The sequence below is a fragment of the Aedes albopictus genome, chromosome 2 (assembly GCF_035046485.1).
Source record: "Aedes albopictus strain Foshan chromosome 2, AalbF5, whole genome shotgun sequence".
NCBI classification, from domain to species: domain Eukaryota; kingdom Metazoa; phylum Arthropoda; class Insecta; order Diptera; family Culicidae; genus Aedes; species Aedes albopictus.
Window position 1 is genome coordinate 178,888,335 of NC_085137.1, and position 18,210 is coordinate 178,906,544.

Below are 18,210 nucleotides of genomic sequence, written 5' to 3' on the forward strand. Positions count from 1 at the left end.
CCGAAAACTGGTTTCAGGCGCCTTATACACATATATTTTAGCGACTCTTGTTGACGGCTACCGTTTCTTGCAGTGTTAATCCATAAGTTACACAATGCCACGGACTCGAGAGTTTGAAGCAATAAGTTGTTGAGCTGTGAGATTTAAGAAAGTACAACGCTTTTTTGTGGGGACCTTTTCGGAAAATTTTAGTTGCAATTATTGCATTGCCGCCAACTCACATGGTGTAGGCTACAGCTGGTGACATTGGACTCAGTTCTTAATAGCTCCGGTTTCTGGCTGGCAAAAAAGCTTTATAGTCTACGGTAGGGTGACCGACCTTAGTCGCAGGAGAAAGGAAGCGGCTATGAATAGAATTATTTAACGATGTTTCGATGGCGAGATCGAAAATAAAAGTTGGCGAATATATAATGACTTGACTGAATATTTTTTTTATTTTTGATTGGAGGTTAAAGCTTTCAGGCTTCGAAAGAATATCTCAGAAACGGCTTCTTATGTTATGACAACTTTGGTTTAGTTAGTAAGATGTGGCCGCAGTAGAGGATCGCTGTAGTACAGTATAAGCAATTTTCAACAACCATCATCGGGTACGTTAACCCTTATGATGCCGATAGGGAACCCGGGTACCCAGCGCCCATTTGAAAAGCACGGTGTAGAAAAAAGCGAAAAATTTGTCGGACACACAACAATTAAACAAGGTCAACAGAACGAATATGAGAGGTCAACAAGAAACAGCAAACTTAACTCTTTCGGAAGTAAAACCGCCGTCTGGTAAATACGGAGTACGAGGAAATGGTACTGCTCTACCGTTATCAAGAAACAAGGGAGTTCTACCAGAAGCTCAACGTATCCCGAATTCCCGCAATGACTACATGCCGAAATCTGCAAGGATAAGGACACAATTCTCTTGATAAACGGACGTGAGTTGATTGAAAGGTGGAAGCAGCACTTCGGTACATACCTGAATGTCCAGGAAAACGCAGGCACGCTACACCAGGCAAAGAATTTCACACCTATCAGTTTGACCTCTTTTCTTCTAAAATGCGTACAACGCATTGGCGATCATTAACATCCGTGATGTTCATCTGGCTAATGTGCCTCTTCATGTGAACCAACATGCCTACCAATCTGATAAGTCTACTATGACTCTTTTACACAAAGTTGTTTAAGATATCGAGAAAGCAATCTTACTTGAGTGTTTTCTCAGATATCAGGGTGCTTTTGACAACGTGCTTTCCGATGCCGACAACGTGCCATATTTGGCACGGTAAAGGCTGGGTATGCTGCGCAATTCACATCCCATTGTGATCCACTAGCCTCTGCTCAGCAACTCCTATCCCTACCTCCTCGTGGTACCGGCCGGAAACTATGAGCAACCTTAGGGAAGATCGGGTAACCAACCCCGGTGGAAACTTTGGTCGTAGACTGACAGGGAAGGGGGGGTTTGCTTCGGCAAACCTAAGCGTCTGTTCTCCAGGAGAAGCTGCTCACAACTGCGTCTGATCCCCATGTTAGAGGCGGCTGATCAACGTACGAGTGCCAGGGAAGGACTCTAAGCTCAACTGTGCACTATGATCCTCCGGAAAGTTGGGGGTTGGTGTCGGGCCCTACGAGCCAGCCGTAAAAAAAAAACATTGTAACGGAAAATCAGCAACAGAATAATATGAGCCGAGACCAACGGCAACGACCCCAGTGAACAAACAGCACTTGCGATTGGAAACTCGGTACGTGGAACTGCCGATCTCTCAACTTCATTGGGAGCACCCGCATACTCGCCGATCTATTGAAGGACCGCGGGTTTGGCATCGTAGCGCTGTAGGAGGTGTGTTGGACAGGATCCATGGTGTGAAGTTTAATCATAACATTTACCAGAGTTGCGGCATCACACCTCAGCTGGAAACAGCTTTTATCGTAATGGGTGACATGCAGAGGCAAGTGATCGGTTGGTGGCCGATCGACGAAAGTGTGTGCAGGTTGAGGATAAAGGGCTGATTCTTCAACTTCAGTATAATAAACGTCCGGAAGCACTGATGATGACAAATACGCATTTTATGCGCAGCTCGAATGCGAGTACGACCGCTGCCCAAACCACGACGTCAAGATAATAACCTAAATGCTCAGGTAGGCCTGGAGGAGGAATCCAGACCGACGTTTGGAAAGTTCAGCGCCTATCCGCTGACGAACGAAAATGGCCTACGACACACTGATTTCGCCACCTCCAGAAACAATACGTAGCACCTTTTTCCAACACAGCCTCCCTTATCGTTACACCTAGAGATCACCACAACAGACGGAATCACAAATCGACCACGTTCTGATTGACGGACGGTATTTCTCCGACATTATCGACGTCAGGACCTATCGTGGCGCCAGCATCGACTCCGACCACTATCTGGTGATGGTCAAATTGCGCCCAAAACTCTCCGTCATCAATAATGTACGGTACCGGCGACCGCCACGGTACAACCTAGAGCGACTGAAACAACCGGATTTCTCCTCAGCATACGCGCAGAATGTCGAGGCCGCGTTGCCAGACGAGGGCGAGCTCGATTAGGCCCCTCTAGAGGATTGCTGGAGTGCAGTGAAAGCAGCCATCAGCAACGCAGCCGAGAACACCATCGGGTACGGGAAACGGAATCGACGGAACGAATGGTACGACGAAGAGTGCAGAGCGGTTTTGGAGGAGGAGAACGCAGCGAGGGCGGTAATGCTGCAGCAAGGGACTCGACAGAACGTGGAACGTTATAAACAGAAGCGGAAACAGCAGACCCGCCTCCTTCGGGAGAAAAAGCGCCGCCTGGAAGAAGCGGAGTGTGAAGAAATGGAACTGCTGTGCCGTTCCCAAGAAACACGGAAGTTCTATCAGAAGCTCAACGCATCCCGCAACGGCTTCGTGCCGCGAGCCGAAATATGCAGGGATAAAGACGGAGGCCTCTTGACGGACGGACGTGAGGTGATCGAAAGGTGGAAGCAGCACTTCGATCAGCACCTGAACGGCGTGGAGAACGTAGGCACGGGAGCTCACGGCAACGGAGGAAACGACGACGCCAGTGCAGCGGAGGACGGAAATGAACCAACTCCCACGCTGAGGGAAGTTAAGGATGCCATTCATCAGCTCAAAATCAAACAAGCAGCTGGTAAGGATGGTATCGCAGCTGAACTCATCAAGATGGACCAGAAATGTTGGCCACCTGCCTGCACCGGTTGATAGTCAGAATCTGGGAAACCGAACAGCTACTGGAGGAGTGGAAGGAAGGAGTTATCTGCCCCATTCACAAGAAAGGCGAACATTTGGAATGTAATAATTTCAAATCGATCACCATTTTAAATACTGCCTTCAAGATGCTATCCCAGATCATCTTCCGTCGCCTGTCACCTAAAACGAATGAATTCGTGGGAAGTTACCAAGCCGGTTTCATCGACGGCCGGTCGACAACGGACCAGATCCTCCAGAAATGCCGGGAATACCAGGTCCCAACGCATCACCTGTTCATCGACTTCAAGGCGGCACACGACAGTGTCAACCGCACAGATCTTTGGAAAATCATGGACGAAAACGGCTTTCCTGGGAAGCTAACTAGACTGATTAAAGCAACGGTGTGCAAAACTGGGTAAGGATTTCGGGTGAACTATCCAGTTCATTCGAATCTCGCCGGGGACAAGGTGATGGACTCTCATGCCTACTCTCCAACCAACATCGCTCTGGAAGGTGTGATGCGACGAGCCAGGCTTAACAGCCGGAGAACGATTTTCACAAAATCCGGACAATTTGTGTGCTTTGCGGACGGCATGGACATTATCGCCTGAACATTTGGAACGGTGACAGAACTGTAGTACACCCGCCTGAAACGCGAAGCAGTAAAGGTCGTACTGTTAGTGAATGCGTCGTAAGCGAAGTACATGCTGTTAGGCGGAACCGAACACGCCCTGGTCAGGTAGTAATGTGACGATAGACGCGGGGGTACCTTCGAGGTGGTGGATGAATTCGTCTACCTCGGATCCTTACTGACGGCTGACAACAATGCTAGCCATGAAATACGAAGGCGCATCATCAGTGAAAGTCGTGCCTATTACGGACTCCAGAAGAAGCTGTGGTCTAAGAAGATGCATCCACTTACCAAGGGGGCTGTTCATAAACCACGTAGGTCAACCCCCCCCCCCCCCCCCCTTCACCCAAAAAGTCTACGTGGGTTTATGAACGGCCCCAAGTGCACCATGTACAAAACGCTAATAAGACCGGTGGATCTCTAGGGATACGAGGCACGGATCCTGTTCGAGGAGGACCTGCAAGCACTCGAAGTTTTCGAGCGACGCGTGCTAAGGACATTCTTCGGCGGTGTGCTGGAGAATGGTGTATGGCGGAGAAGGATGAACCACGAACTCGCTGCACTCTACGGCGAACCCAGCATCCTGAAGGTGACCAAAGCCGGAAGCATACGGTGGGCAGGGCATGTTACAAGAACGCCAGACAACAACCCTAGAAAGTTGGTGCTACTGATCCGGTTAGCACAAGAAGGAGCCCAGAGAGCACGATGTAGCGGGCCACGTGAAGCGTGACATGGCGAACATTGAGCGTGACCGAGGATGGAGAGCGGCAGCCACAATCCGAGCATTGTGGCGTACTGTGGTACTATTATTGATTATATGTCTTACCTTAAATATGATGTTGCGAGGAAAGAATTACATTTACCTATGTTCAAACTGTTTATAGCAGAATACTTTATAAACACCCATCTATTCTACGCTTTCGCAATAAACAATATTCAACATGCAACAAGTTATTACCGATGATTAAATTTAGATCTCATTTTAATGTTCCATCCGCTCATCGTCTTGCGTACTGGAGAGACCAGAGCTACTTCCTTCTCGAAAACCGTATACAGCTCTGGAGGAAACTGATGGATGGATTGCGTAGCAGCGAAAGCACGAGTTCTTTTCCGTCTGCTGAGCTAACGCCGCCAACGCCAACGCCGACGGCTAATGGTTAGTTTATTTACCTAGTAATTTCCAGCATCACGCTAACACGTACGAGCTCGCTCACTTCAATCAGTGTTTTATTTCACCCATCCCATCCCATCTCATCCCAACAACCGGGGCCATCGGTATCTGTCTGTGGATGTGGGGATGCTGTCTCTGCTGTTGCCTTCTGCCGTCTTAAGTATAAGAGTGTTAGGAAGTGTCTTCCGTGCATGAAGAAGCGTCTTCGCCTTCGATGTTTTCCAGGAAATAACAATTACTTGCTGGGTGTTATGGCTTTTGCGCGGGACGAAATTACCGTCTATTTAATCAGCCTGCTCCAGTTTCACTGCGTTTTGTTTCTTCCTCCGGAGTATATCCTATACATGTGTGTGGTGTGGGGAGGTGGGAAACATCCTCGTGATCTGACGTCAAGATTTGTTTGTCTGGCTAGATTTCTGCTTTCCACTTTACTGCGATAGTAGGATGATCTAACTTGTAGCAGCGCCATGACGTTTTCTTGAGATGTTTGCACAATAGTATAAGTGGATATCGGGTTTTATTTTTCTTTCCTCGTCAATTAGTATGTTTACCACTCTTTTTCACACAATGTGAACTGATGCACTGTGTATTGTGTAATGTCATGCAACTCAATTTCGCATATTCGTGAAATGCTGAAGTATGGCAATAGTGTAGTAGCAGCATGCCTGTTAACCCTCAAGAGGATACCTAAACTGAAGGTCTATTTTGGGACTCTGGGGTCCATTGGACCCTAACATATGATCTCGCGTATCTCAAGATTCTTACTCTTTAAAAGGTGATGTTTTCAGCAAAGAAGAAGGGACTCGAGAGTGTCCCTGATTCTCGAACTATGGACATCACTCGATCCATCGTCGCTTTGATCCATCGTATCAGTTCATTCTGGAATCCGTATTCGTGCATAATCTACCATAGCTGGTCTCGATCGATTGTATAATACGCCGATTTGAAATCGTTGAACAAATGATGTGTAGGCACGTTGTATTCGCGGCATTTCTGCAACACCTGGCGGATGGCGGACATCTGATCCATTGTAGCGCGTTCACCAGTATTAAGCGCGTTGAATCCAGTGTAATGATCTGGCTGGCCTCCGGGGTTGAAGCCAGTCATTTCAGGGAGAGTGATGTTAATAAAATAGAAGATACACTTGGTTGTAAATCTTGATCAATACTGATCTTACTTACCTTACCGATCAGGCTAAGGCCGGCGTGGCCTCTGCTGTACATAGAATCCGTCTCCAGTCTACTCGGTCCACAGCCATGGGTCTCTAGTTTCGCAATCTGCGGCAGGTCCGCAGATCGTCCTCAACTTGGTCGACCCACCTAGCTCGCTGCACACCACGTCTTCTTGTACCGGTCGGATGACTTTCGAGAACCATTTTAGTCGGGTTGCTATCCAACATCCTGATGACGTGACCCGCCCACCGTAGCCACCCAAATTTTCGCGGTGTGGACGATATTTGGTTCTTGCAGTAGCTGATGCAGTTCGTAGTTCATTCGCCATCTCCAAGTCCCGTCTTCCATCTGCACGCCACCGTAGTTGGTACGCAACACCTTCCGTTCGAAAACTCCAAGGGCGCGTTGGTCCTCTGCATGTAGGGTCAATGATTCGTGCCCATAGAGAAATATCGATCTAATCAGCGTTTTGTAGATAGTTAATTACGTGCCACAATGCGTCTCTGAATTTCTCTGCTGGTGTAGTTGTCTGCGGTCACCAATGAGCCCAAGTACACGAATTCTACAACCGCCTCGATTTCATCACCGTCGATAGAGGTGGCGGGTGCCGTGATTCCTCCCTGGAGCCCTTTGCCATCATGTACTATGTCTTCGACACATTAATGACTAATCCGATTCGTATCAGTTTATTCTGGAATCCGTGTTTGTGCATAACCTGTCATAGCTGTTCTCGAACGATTGTATCATACACCGATTTGAAATCGACGAACGAGTGATGTGTGGGCACGTTGTATTCGCGGCATTTCTGCAACACCTGGGATGGCAAACATCTGGTCTGTAGTAGCGTGTTCACCCATGAATCCAGCCTGCTATTACCACACGAACTCTCTTGCATTCGGAGATAGACGGTGGCATAAAATTAGAGACAGTATCTTGTAGGCAGCGTTCAATAGGGTGACCGCGCGATAGTTCCCTCAATCCAACTTGTCGCCTTTTCTGTAGATGGAACACACGATACCTTCCATCCATTGCTTCGGTAATACTTCCTCCTCCCAAACCTTGGTAACGACCCAGTGTAGTGCTCTCACCTGTTCTTCTCCACCGTATTTTAGAAGCTCGCTTGGTAGTTGATCTGCTCCAGCGGCTTTGTTGTTTTAACCGGTCAACCGCCTCCTCAATCTCTTGGAGGTTAGAGGCTGGAAATCTTTCGTCCTACGCACGTACTCCTTGGTCTGTTTCCATGCCACCCTCGGTGCTTGCGATGTTGCCATTGAGGTGCTCATCGTAATGCTGCCTCCACCTCTCGACCACCTTACGCTCGCTCGTGAGAAGATTCCCTTGGTTGTCTCGGCACATGTCGGCTTGTGGCACAAACTCTCTGCGCGAGCGGTTAAGCTTCTCGTAGAACTTCTGTGTGTCCTTAGCGTGGTACAGGTCTTCCATCGCTTTGCGATCTCGTTCTTCCTGCTGGCGCTTCTTCATCCGGAAGACTGAGTTCTGCCTGTTCCGCGCCTGTCTATAACGTACCTCATTCGCCGTCGTACGGTGTTGCAGCATTCTCGTCCATGTTGCATTCTTCTCGTTTTTCAACTTTTCAAATTCGCCATCGTACCTGTCGTTTCTGTGATTCGGGGTCGCGAAGCCTACTGCTACAGCCGAGGTACTACCTATGGCGGATAGAATGTTCCTCCACCTCCAGCCATCTTCAAGTGTTGTTGTACCAAACTGCTCTTACGTTGGTAGTGCCACTGCTAACTGCTGCGCGTAGTCTTGAGCCACCTCTAGGTTATCCATTTGCTCGATGTTGAGCCGCCGCGTTCGACTTCGACGCGTAGTAATCATCCAAAGTTTTGAGCGCAATCATACAGCGACTAGGTATTTAGTGATCCGAATCTATATTCGCACTGCGGTATGTGCGGACATTGGTTATATGATATCCGAGAAGAATTTACCGTCGATTAGAACGTGGTCGATTTCGTTTTCTGTTTGATGGTCGGTTAATCTCCAGGTGGCTATGTGGATATCTTTGCGGGGGAAGAAGGTGCTTCGGACTACCATACCACGGGAGGCTGCAAAGTTTACGCATCGCTGGCCATTATCATTCGATACGGCGCGCAGGCTGTTTCGCCCTATTTCTGGTCTGTACATTTCCTCTCTTCCTACCTGCGTATTCATGCCGCCGACAACGATTTTCACGTCACGCAGCGAGCAACCATCGGGCCTGGTTTGCTCTAACTGCGCGTAGAACGATTCTTTCTCAGCAGTACACGTTGATGATGCTGTAGTTGAAGAAACGGCCGGGCCCTTAACTCCCATCAAGCACATCCTTGCGTTGATCGGCTGCCACCCGATCACACGTTGTTGCATCATGCCCAACACTATAAATCCTGTACCCAGTTCATTGGTAGTGTCACAGCTTTGGTAGAAGGCATTGGCGTATCTAGGATTTTTTCCTAGGGGGTGCCTAGGGGGTGCCAGTTTCAGTGGCTCTCTGGTTGCTTTTTTTTAAGGAAATACCGATCCGACCTCAATTTCTTAGTATAATGATATACTGCGTCGCGGGAAAATAGAATTTGTATTTTCAGTTTGAACTTAAGTACTTAACGCAACAACCCCTGTTTTGTGGATTGAAATCAATCAGGTCCATTAGAATACATTTTCGAAGCAATTATTAGACTGTAAACCTCGGAAACTATGAAATATCCACAAATTTGCGAGTAACTTGTATTCATCGTGACATCCTCTTTGTTTTATTGCATGATAACAACCCTTATAAAAATAGCTTTCAAGAACAATTTTAAGAAATAAAAATACTTAAAATTTCAAAATCATGTTTGGTTTGGCCACAAAATTAATGGCCAAAAAGCATTTTTTTTAATTAGTTGAATATTACCAAGTGGACAAGAAAATACTTTTACAGAAAAATTGTGAGTATGATTCTCAAAACTACAAAATTCGCACTCGATTATCCTGAGTTCCGTTCTGAAGCTTCACTAACACATTATCAATCCAGTTGAAACCCGGAATTTGGTGCGAGACTTCGATTTTTCTCATCGGGATCCTGATGTTCGCACCAAATTCCGATTTCGACTGGATTGGTAATTAACATATATTAATATATCTGGTGAATGGAATGCTGTATAAAGCTGATTTTTTTAAATAGTATGTCATGCATTGTTTTGTTAATGTCAGCAATTCTATTGATATTTGCTTTTAAAAATTCTCCAATTATTCTTCAGGCAATTCCTTAGGGAGTTCTTTTAGTGAAGCCATTCGACTATGCCTCTGGGAACTTCCACACATTTATTTTTAAATATCTTCGGCAAGTCATTCTGCTTTTTTGGATTTTCGTCCATTTTTTGGATTTTTATTATTTATGCTATTCAGTATTAATTCGCCAATTCCTTCGAAAACTCCTTTGGAAAGTCTTTCATAAATCGGTTTTATAATTTTATTGAAAAATCTTCAGACACTTTCTTCTAGATTTCTTCAGTTTTTATGTAAGGAATTCCTGCAGCAGATGATTCCGGAATACCTTCGGCAATTTCGATGTTACTTACATTGAACATTTATTCGGGAGTTTCACCAGCAATAACATTCGAAAATTTTGGCAACTTCGATTATTACTTTTGGGAACTTCCTTTGGAATTTGATTCGGAAAATTCCTTAGTGATTTCGGAAATTTATTTGAAAAAAAAAACTTTAGCGGTTCTTTAATAATTCTGTCACGGTGATTCTACGGAAATTACTTTTGGGGTTCTTTTTAAATTTTCTTCAGAAATTCCTTTAATGCTTTTGGAAAATTCTTTGAGAATTTCTTGGAATTAATTTCTTTGTTTTTATTTATATAACATACAGAATATTTGGCCAATTTCCTTAAAAAGTCATAATATTTTTTATTCTGGTAATTCTTATATGAATTCTTTTGGCAACTAATTTGAAAGCTCTAATGCAATTTTGATGGATTTTTTTTTTCCGACAATTTCTTTGGGAATTTTTTCAGTAAGTTTTTCGTGAATTTCATGGGATTTTCTTTGACCAAGACCAGTTAAGAATTTTAGATTTTCCAATTCAGCATCTTTCGGAAGCAATAAATAAAAATACAGTTAAATCACAAAGAATTTCAAAAATAATCACAACAAAATTGCCTAATATATCCGCAAAATAACTGAAAAAGAAATTGCTGATGAAATTCTAATGAAACTACCGCAGAAATTTTCAAAAAAAAAAAGAAAATGACCATGTCGAAGGAATCCTCAAAGAAATGGTCATACTACGTATATCGAATACGGAGTCGTAGGTTCGAATCACACCAGAACGCGATTTTCTTCGCAAATTAATCTCTCAATTGTCAATTAGCAACATTCTGTGCCTTCTAATTAATTATGATAGGATTATAATATTTCACTAGATATTTCTCTAGTAATACCTTCTAGGATTTCTCTGGAAATGCCAACTATTCCCGAAATTTAATTAGGGATTCTAGAGATTTCTACTGGAATTCCTTTAAAAAACCCAAGAGAAGTTCCAGGAGTAATGCCGTGATTAATTTCTATAGTAATCCACGAATAAAAACTCAAGAATAATTCCTGGATGAGTCTCTAGAAAAATCCCTTGAAGGATCAAAGGCATTTCTGGAAGTGTCCTAGGAACACTGTCTAGAAAATTCCTAGCTAGAAGGGCAGGAAAAATCCCTAGAGAGATTCCTGCAGGTATCACCGTGAGAATTTCTTGACGAGACCTACAAGGGGCATTCCTGAAACATTAGCAGCAGCAGGAATCTTTTTTTTTTTAATTTTTATTATTGTGAATTTTAACTTATGCTAATTCTACACATAAGCAGGAATCGCTTATGGAATCCCAGGAGGAGTTCCTGGATGAAAGTCAAGCGGATATCATGAAATAATTCAATAAGAAACAGGGGAAATTGTGTATTTTCGGCAGTTTTGTTCTCTTCGTCATGGGAGGTTTTTCGAAAGCTGTTGAACTCAGAGTTGGCCTTAAATCCTTCCCAATCAAGCTGAGTTATACGACCAAGTTTCAGGAAATTTGACCGGCAAAAACGCCCCATTGACGAAGAGAACAAACCTGCCGATATTACCCATCGTCACCCTATTTGGAGAAATTCCACGAAAACCTTTAGGATTTAGGTACTTCTGCAATGCTCCTAGAAAGATTGCCTTGAAGAATCCCAGTAAGTTTTAAAGGAATCCCTGGAGAAATTCTTAGAATAATTCCTAGAAAAATTACTGAAGATATTACAGTAAGAAATCTGGAGGAGTCCTAGGAGGAATTGCTGGAAGAACCACAGTAGGAACTGCTTGAGAAATCCAGCTGTAATTCCTGGAGGAAGACCAAGTGGAGTTCCTGGAGAAATCCCATGAGAAATTTATGAGAGAATCCTTGGATAAAATATCTTCCACAAAAATTCCTGGAGGATCACCGGAGAGCTTCTTAAGAAATCACAGGAAAAATCTCAGGAGGTATTGTTAAAAGGATTCTGGGGTGTATCATTGTAGAAATCTCAGCAGAAATCCTAGGTGGTATTGCTGGAGGAAACTATACAAGAATTTATAGAGAAACCCAATCAGGAATGCCTGGCGGAATTGAAAGAAAAAATCCTTGGAATGCCAAGAGAAGTCCCTGCAAGAACCGGTAGAGGTATTCTGGAAGAATCTTTAGAGAAGGTCGTTCAAATGTGCCTTCAATAAATATTGAAATTTATTGTGTGAAACTCTAAATTTTAGGTGACTCAAGGAAAAATTCTAAGGGGTGCCAAATTTGTTCTAGGGGGTGCCAGGCACCCCTGGAACCCCCCCTAGCTACGCCTATGGTAGAAGGTAGCCGCTCGATACCCGCTTTTTCCACACTTTCTGTCCAGTCCAACAAAGTTCCTGCAACGCCACGATGTCGAAATTGAGGTTCGTCGTAGATTATCCTGTTACATCCAGCGAAACCTAGTGACTTGCAATTCCATGTTCCGAGTTTCCAATCGTAGTCCTTTTTTCGTCGCGTGCGTCTTTGCCGATTGTATCGAGTCATATTTTCTCCTATGTTATTCGTAATGGGGGTTTTTACGGGTTGCTTATTGGTCCTACGCCAAAACTCTTGTCTCGTCGGAGGGCCATCGTGGCAGTTCTGTTTAGCGTCCCAACCAACACTGGGACGACCACACTGATGGGGCTACCACCTTGGATCTAGCAGGGCGTAATGCAGCGTTTCTTTCGCAGCCGCTGGACGCCAGAACAGACGCTGTTTGAGCCGCACCTCCTTGGTGAACAGACGCTCGGATCGTACCTCCTCCCTCAATCTAGTTAGCTGAACTCAGAGGGACAACAGTGCCCAGGATGCACTACCAGCTAAGCACACAACTCTTAGCTGGCGGTCTTTGTCATCGCTTGCCCCGTGGAAGCATGAGGTTGGAACTTGTGAGGACCAGAGCTATGTTGGACGTTCTCACCGTTTTGCAGCCCATCATCCCTCGCTAAAGGTGCAATAAACGTAGAATTTCATAATTGGTTCTTTTACAAAAGCACCCGAAGGCAATCAAAAGTTGGTTATTCTGTGGCTACATCTGTTTCCCCATATAATTCTTTCAACCAATCATCAACGCTTCTTTGAACGCTTCCACCCTTTCCGTGACCGCCGCCAACCAACGGTCGGCGATCGGCCTAATTAATTAAAATGATACCTTTGCGGTAGTGAATAATTCACAACCTGATGTCACGCTCAAGCCACAATTAATTGAATTTTGTCTTTGTTATCATCAGCCACCGACAATGCGCTGGTCTGGTAGCTTCTGCTTACACACCTACATGCGGTGCGGAGGTGTCTTTTAGAACCAATTTAATTAATTTCGTCCCACTAACTGACTGACTGGTGGAGCCGGCGAGCTGTCAGTTACCGCCGGTCTGGTTAGTGGTGTTAGTCATACTGTTTTCATCATCGTTTTGCTAGGAACTTTTGGGGAAAAGGTGGGGCAGGTTCACGGTGTACCTCAGGAGAATTGTCAATATTTTAGATAACGAAAAACTACTTGCAACCGGAATTCTGCCACCTACATAGATATACCTGCCTGTGAACCAACTGATGAATGCTTCTGGGTTGCAATGCTCACACATATACAAGCGATTGGATTTGAAATTCAGATTAGTTTGGCATTTGTTCGCTGCAAATGTTCGCCGCCCGGTTGACCGTTGCGTTCACTGGTCTATCTGGACCTGGACTGGGGGGATAATCCTAGTGTCAATTTGCCGTTGTTCGTTCGGTTCGTTGACGCCTTTGTCACGGCGGCGGAGAGCACGCCTGACGACGACGACGATGGGCGAGATGTTGTTTGCACCACCAGCACAGCACACAGCATTCAAACTACTAGCTAGTCGACCGATGCGCGATGGGGGAAATGGGGATATTGAATGATCGTGCGGAATCGCATACAAACAAACTGAGCTTTCTTGTGAGGTAAATATTTATCACGTCAATGATGACGACGATGGAGGCGACGGAAAGGTGGAGCATGACTGGGTGGAACCCGTGCCGAATGGGTTTAGTCACACGCAAGATAATTCGCGGAACGATTCAGAACTGCTCGAACTGGTTTGGAACGGATTAGGTAGTTTGGTGACCGATAATGGTCCGGTTTGGTAGTAGGATACAGGAAATTTGGGAAATTTTAGAGGCAAGTTGATGGCTTTACAGCTGATGTTGATGTTTAGTGTTTTATTCTGTATCTATTAGCTTTTATCTTCTATCTTCTATCTTCTATCTTCTATCTTCTATCTTCTATCTTCTATCTTCTATCTTCTATCTTCTATCTTCTATCTTCTATCTTCTATCTTCTATCTTCTATCTTCTATCTTCTATCTTCTATCTTCTATCTTCTATCTTCTATCTTCTATCTTCTATCTTCTATCTTCTATCTTCTATCTTCTATCTTCTATCTTCTATCTTCTATCTTCTATCTTCTATCTTCTATCTTCTATCTTCTATCTTCTATCTTCTATCTTCTATCTTCTATCTTCTATCTTTTATCTTTTATCTTTTATCTTTTATCTTCTATCTTCTATCTTCTATCTTCTATCTTCTATCTTCTATCTTCTATCTTCTATCTTCTATCTTCTATCTTCTATCTTCTATCTTCTATCTTCTATCTTCTATCTTCTATCTTCTATCTTCTATCTTCTATCTTCTATCTTCTATCTTCTATCTTCTATCTTCTATCTTCTATCTTCTATCTTCTATCTTCTATCTTCTATCTTCTATCTTCTATCTTCTATCTTCTATCTTCTATCTTCTATCTTCTATCTTCTATCTTCTATCTTCTATCTTCTATCTTCTATCTTCTATCTTCTATCTTCTATCTTCTATCTTCTATCTTCTATCTTCTATCTTCTATCTTCTATCTTCTATCTTCTATCTTCTATCTTCTATCTTCTATCTTCTATCTTCTATCTTCTATCTTCTATCTTCTATCTTCTATCTTCTATCTTCTATCTTCTATCTTCTATCTTCTATCTTCTATCTTCTATCTTCTATCTTCTATCTTCTATCTTCTATCTTCTATCTTCTATCTTCTATCTTCTATCTTCTATCTTCTATCTTCTATCTTCTATCTTCTATCTTCTATCTTCTATCTTCTATCTTCTATCTTCTATCTTCTATCTTCTATCTTCTATCTTCTATCTTCTATCTTCTATCTTCTATCTTCTATCTTCTATCTTCTATCTTCTATCTTCTATCTTCTATCTTCTATCTTCTATCTTCTATCTTCTATCTTCTATCTTCTATCTTCTATCTTCTATCTTCTATCTTCTATCTTCTATCTTCTATCTTCTATCTTCTATCTTCTATCTTCTATCTTCTATCTTCTATCTTCTATCTTCTATCTTCTATCTTCTATCTTCTATCTTCTATCTTCTATCTTCTATCTTCTATCTTCTATCTTCTATCTTCTATCTTCTATCTTCTATCTTCTATCTTCTATCTTCTATCTTCTATCTTCTATCTTCTATCTTCTATCTTCTATCTTCTATCTTCTATCTTCTATCTTCTATCTTCTATCTTCTATCTTCTATCTTCTATCTTCTATCTTCTATCTTCTATCTTCTATCTTCTATCTTCTATCTTCTATCTTCTATCTTCTATCTTCTATCTTCTATCTTCTATCTTCTATCTTCTATCTTCTATCTTCTATCTTCTATCTTCTATCTTCTATCTTCTATCTTCTATCTTCTATCTTCTATCTTCTATCTTCTATCTTCTATCTTCTATCTTCTATCTTCTATCTTCTATCTTCTATTTTCTATCTTCTATATTCTATCTTTTATCGTCTTATCGTCTTTTACCTTCTGTTACCAATCTGCTCTCTTACACATACACTCCCGTTCAAAAGTTTGGGGTCACCCCCTCAAAAACATGTCATTTTTTTAGGCCCATATCTCCGCCAATTTGCGTCCGATTTCAAAACCCTAGGTTTCATTCAAAAGATAATAAGTCAAAGAAACTTTGAACATGATTTAAAAGAAACTTTTTCATAAAAATGTGTATGTAAACTTAACCCAAAAATGCCAAATTTTCTAAAAAATGAATATAAACTTACGGCAGTGTCGCTGGAAGTTGGGTTGACCAAATTTTAAGATGAGAGCGGTAATATGACCCATTTTCTATTAGCTTTCAACTGCTTTTTACAGAACTTAGCTAAAAAATCTAGAAAAAAAGTTATTAAGTAAATAAATCCTTGATGTCATCGACCAAAAGTTTGGGGTCACTTTCGTAAAACATGGAAAAGTGATTTGGTGATATCTTCGTCATTTATAGTTCAATTTTAATTATTTTTAACTCATTTCAAAGATAATTAACTAAATATACGTTTGATGTCTTTAACTTAACGTATTCAACGATTTTTATATATAAAAATGTTATGTAAAGTTAGCACATTTTACCACGCTTCAAAAAATGAGGCAACTTTACATTAAGTTTTAGTATGTAAATTTCAACAAATATGTGTGGTTCAATGTCTATTGGGAGGTATGCACTTCAAACGGAATCGCTCAAGTAATTTACGTTCAGTGCATTATTTTTCCGTGACCGGAATGGTCAAGAAATTTAACACAGCAAGCCCCATTTGATTTGACGTTTCGTTTCAGCACCGTACTAGGATCCAGAATAAAGCGACGCTTTATTATTTCTTGAGCGATTCCTTGCCTGAATATTCCACGCATCGAGATAGGCCAAGAAATTTCTTGCGATCAGCGTACTACCCATATGCAGTAAGTATCATTCATTTTGTTTCAAATAAGCCAAGAAGAATTAAAATTGAATGAAAGATGACAAAGATATCAACAAATCACTTTTCCATGTTTTACGGTAGTGACCCCAAACTTTTGGCCGATACATCATTTTGAGGGGTGACCCCAAACTTTTGGTCGATGACATCAAGGATTAATTTACTTAATAACTTTTTTTCTAGATTTTTTAGCTAAGTTGTGTAAAAAGCAGTTGAAAGCTAATAGAAAATGGGTCATATTACCGCTCTCATCTTAAAATTTGGTCGACCCAACTTCCAGCGACACTGCCGTAAGTTTATATTCATTTTTTAAAAAATTTGGCAACTTTGGGTTAAGTTTACAAACACAATTTTTTGAAAAAGTTTCTTTTAAATCATGTTCAAAGTTTCTTTGACTTATTATCTTTTGAATGAAACCCAGGGTTTTGAAATCGGACGCAAATTGGCGGAGATATGGGCTTAAAAAAATGACATGTTTTTGAGGGGGTGACCCCAAACTTTTGAACGGGAGTGTATATTTTATCAACTTTTTTATATTTTTTGTCATTCATTGTTATCTTTCATTTATCTTCTTATTTCTTTTTTTATTTAACGTTAATCTTTATTTAGTCTTTCTTTCTCTTTCTTTTCTCTATATTTCGTTTCTTTACTTCTTTCTTATATTTCTTTCTTCAATCTCCTATCTTCTGTACTCCATCTTTTGTCTTCTTCTCCTATCTTTTTTTTCATTCAATATTATTAATGTTATCTTCTATCTTTGTGTTTTTATATAAGGTTCCTACAAAATTAAAAAAAAAAATACTAATACTAATACATACTAATATAATTAATACTAATACTAAAGAATTTAAAATTAAGCATGATGCTCTCGATGAATTTGATTGAATTCCTTCCTTTTAGATTTAGTACCATACGAAATTTATTGGCACCCAACCATTCTGCTTCGGTTCTGCTGATGGTGGTGAAAGCTCCTGCCTGGCTCCATCGGTGCTGACATCTGCCTTTGAACTAAAGGCAACCAAAGACGAGCTTTCACCACCTACTACTTCAGTTGTATCAAAGGTTACCCGTTCAGTGGGTGTATTTAGACCGGGTACATGCTTTGGGTGGTGCCGGTTCTACGACGGAGTACTGCTGCACGAATGAAACAGACAAACACCATTTGTGACGATTTTCTATTTGTTTACCTTCAGCCAAGTAACGAATGAACGTAATACAGCTTACAACAACATATTGATTCGTTTCTTCTCGTTTGTCGCATCTTTCAGATTTGTTATCGGCTAACAGCGCTCTCAGCAAGAGAGTAACTATCTACACAAACGGTAAGTTATGTATTTCTTCGGTTGTGATCCAGTGCTTTCAGGACGAGCAGTTTGAAATGGTATGACTTGGGATCACAACCGTGATTTGGATTTGAATCATACGTTTCATGTTTTGATGGTTTGCACGTTATAGGGTACATAAATCGGATAGGTATAATCATCCGATTTACAAATTGTTGTAAATTGTGATAATTAATCTACCAAATGCTGATGGCTATCGTAGGAGACTCAAGAATGATGAGTCATATGCAAGTTGAAAATGATTGAAATAAAATCCTCCATCCCGAATTGAAAACGAAGTAATTTGTTGTTCATTTTATTGTTTGAAAGCTTTCATACATTTGCGATTAAAATGGTTGGTGTCATTACTATAAAACATAATAGGGATTTTTTTCTATTTTCCGTCTAACTAAACACCGACCAGTAATGATCA

The 18,210-nt window shown here is 41.9% G+C and overlaps 1 protein-coding gene across 3 annotated transcripts in view; it reads left to right on the forward strand.

The window, feature by feature from the left end:
- LOC109397513 (dual 3',5'-cyclic-AMP and -GMP phosphodiesterase 11) overlaps positions 1–18,210 on the forward strand; it is a 460,696-nt gene that overhangs the window by 44,194 nt on the left and 398,292 nt on the right. For 2 of the 3 annotated variants that reach the window (XM_062850784.1, XM_062850786.1), the window contains exons 1-2: positions 17,517–17,652; positions 17,724–17,777. In XM_062850784.1, the coding sequence (XP_062706768.1) occupies positions 17,553–17,652; positions 17,724–17,777 (154 nt within the window). In that variant the 5' untranslated portion in view covers positions 17,517–17,552. Of the gene's footprint in view, positions 1–17,516; positions 17,653–17,723; positions 17,778–18,210 lie in introns of those variants that run through there. The other variant, XM_062850794.1, reaches the window with a different exon arrangement.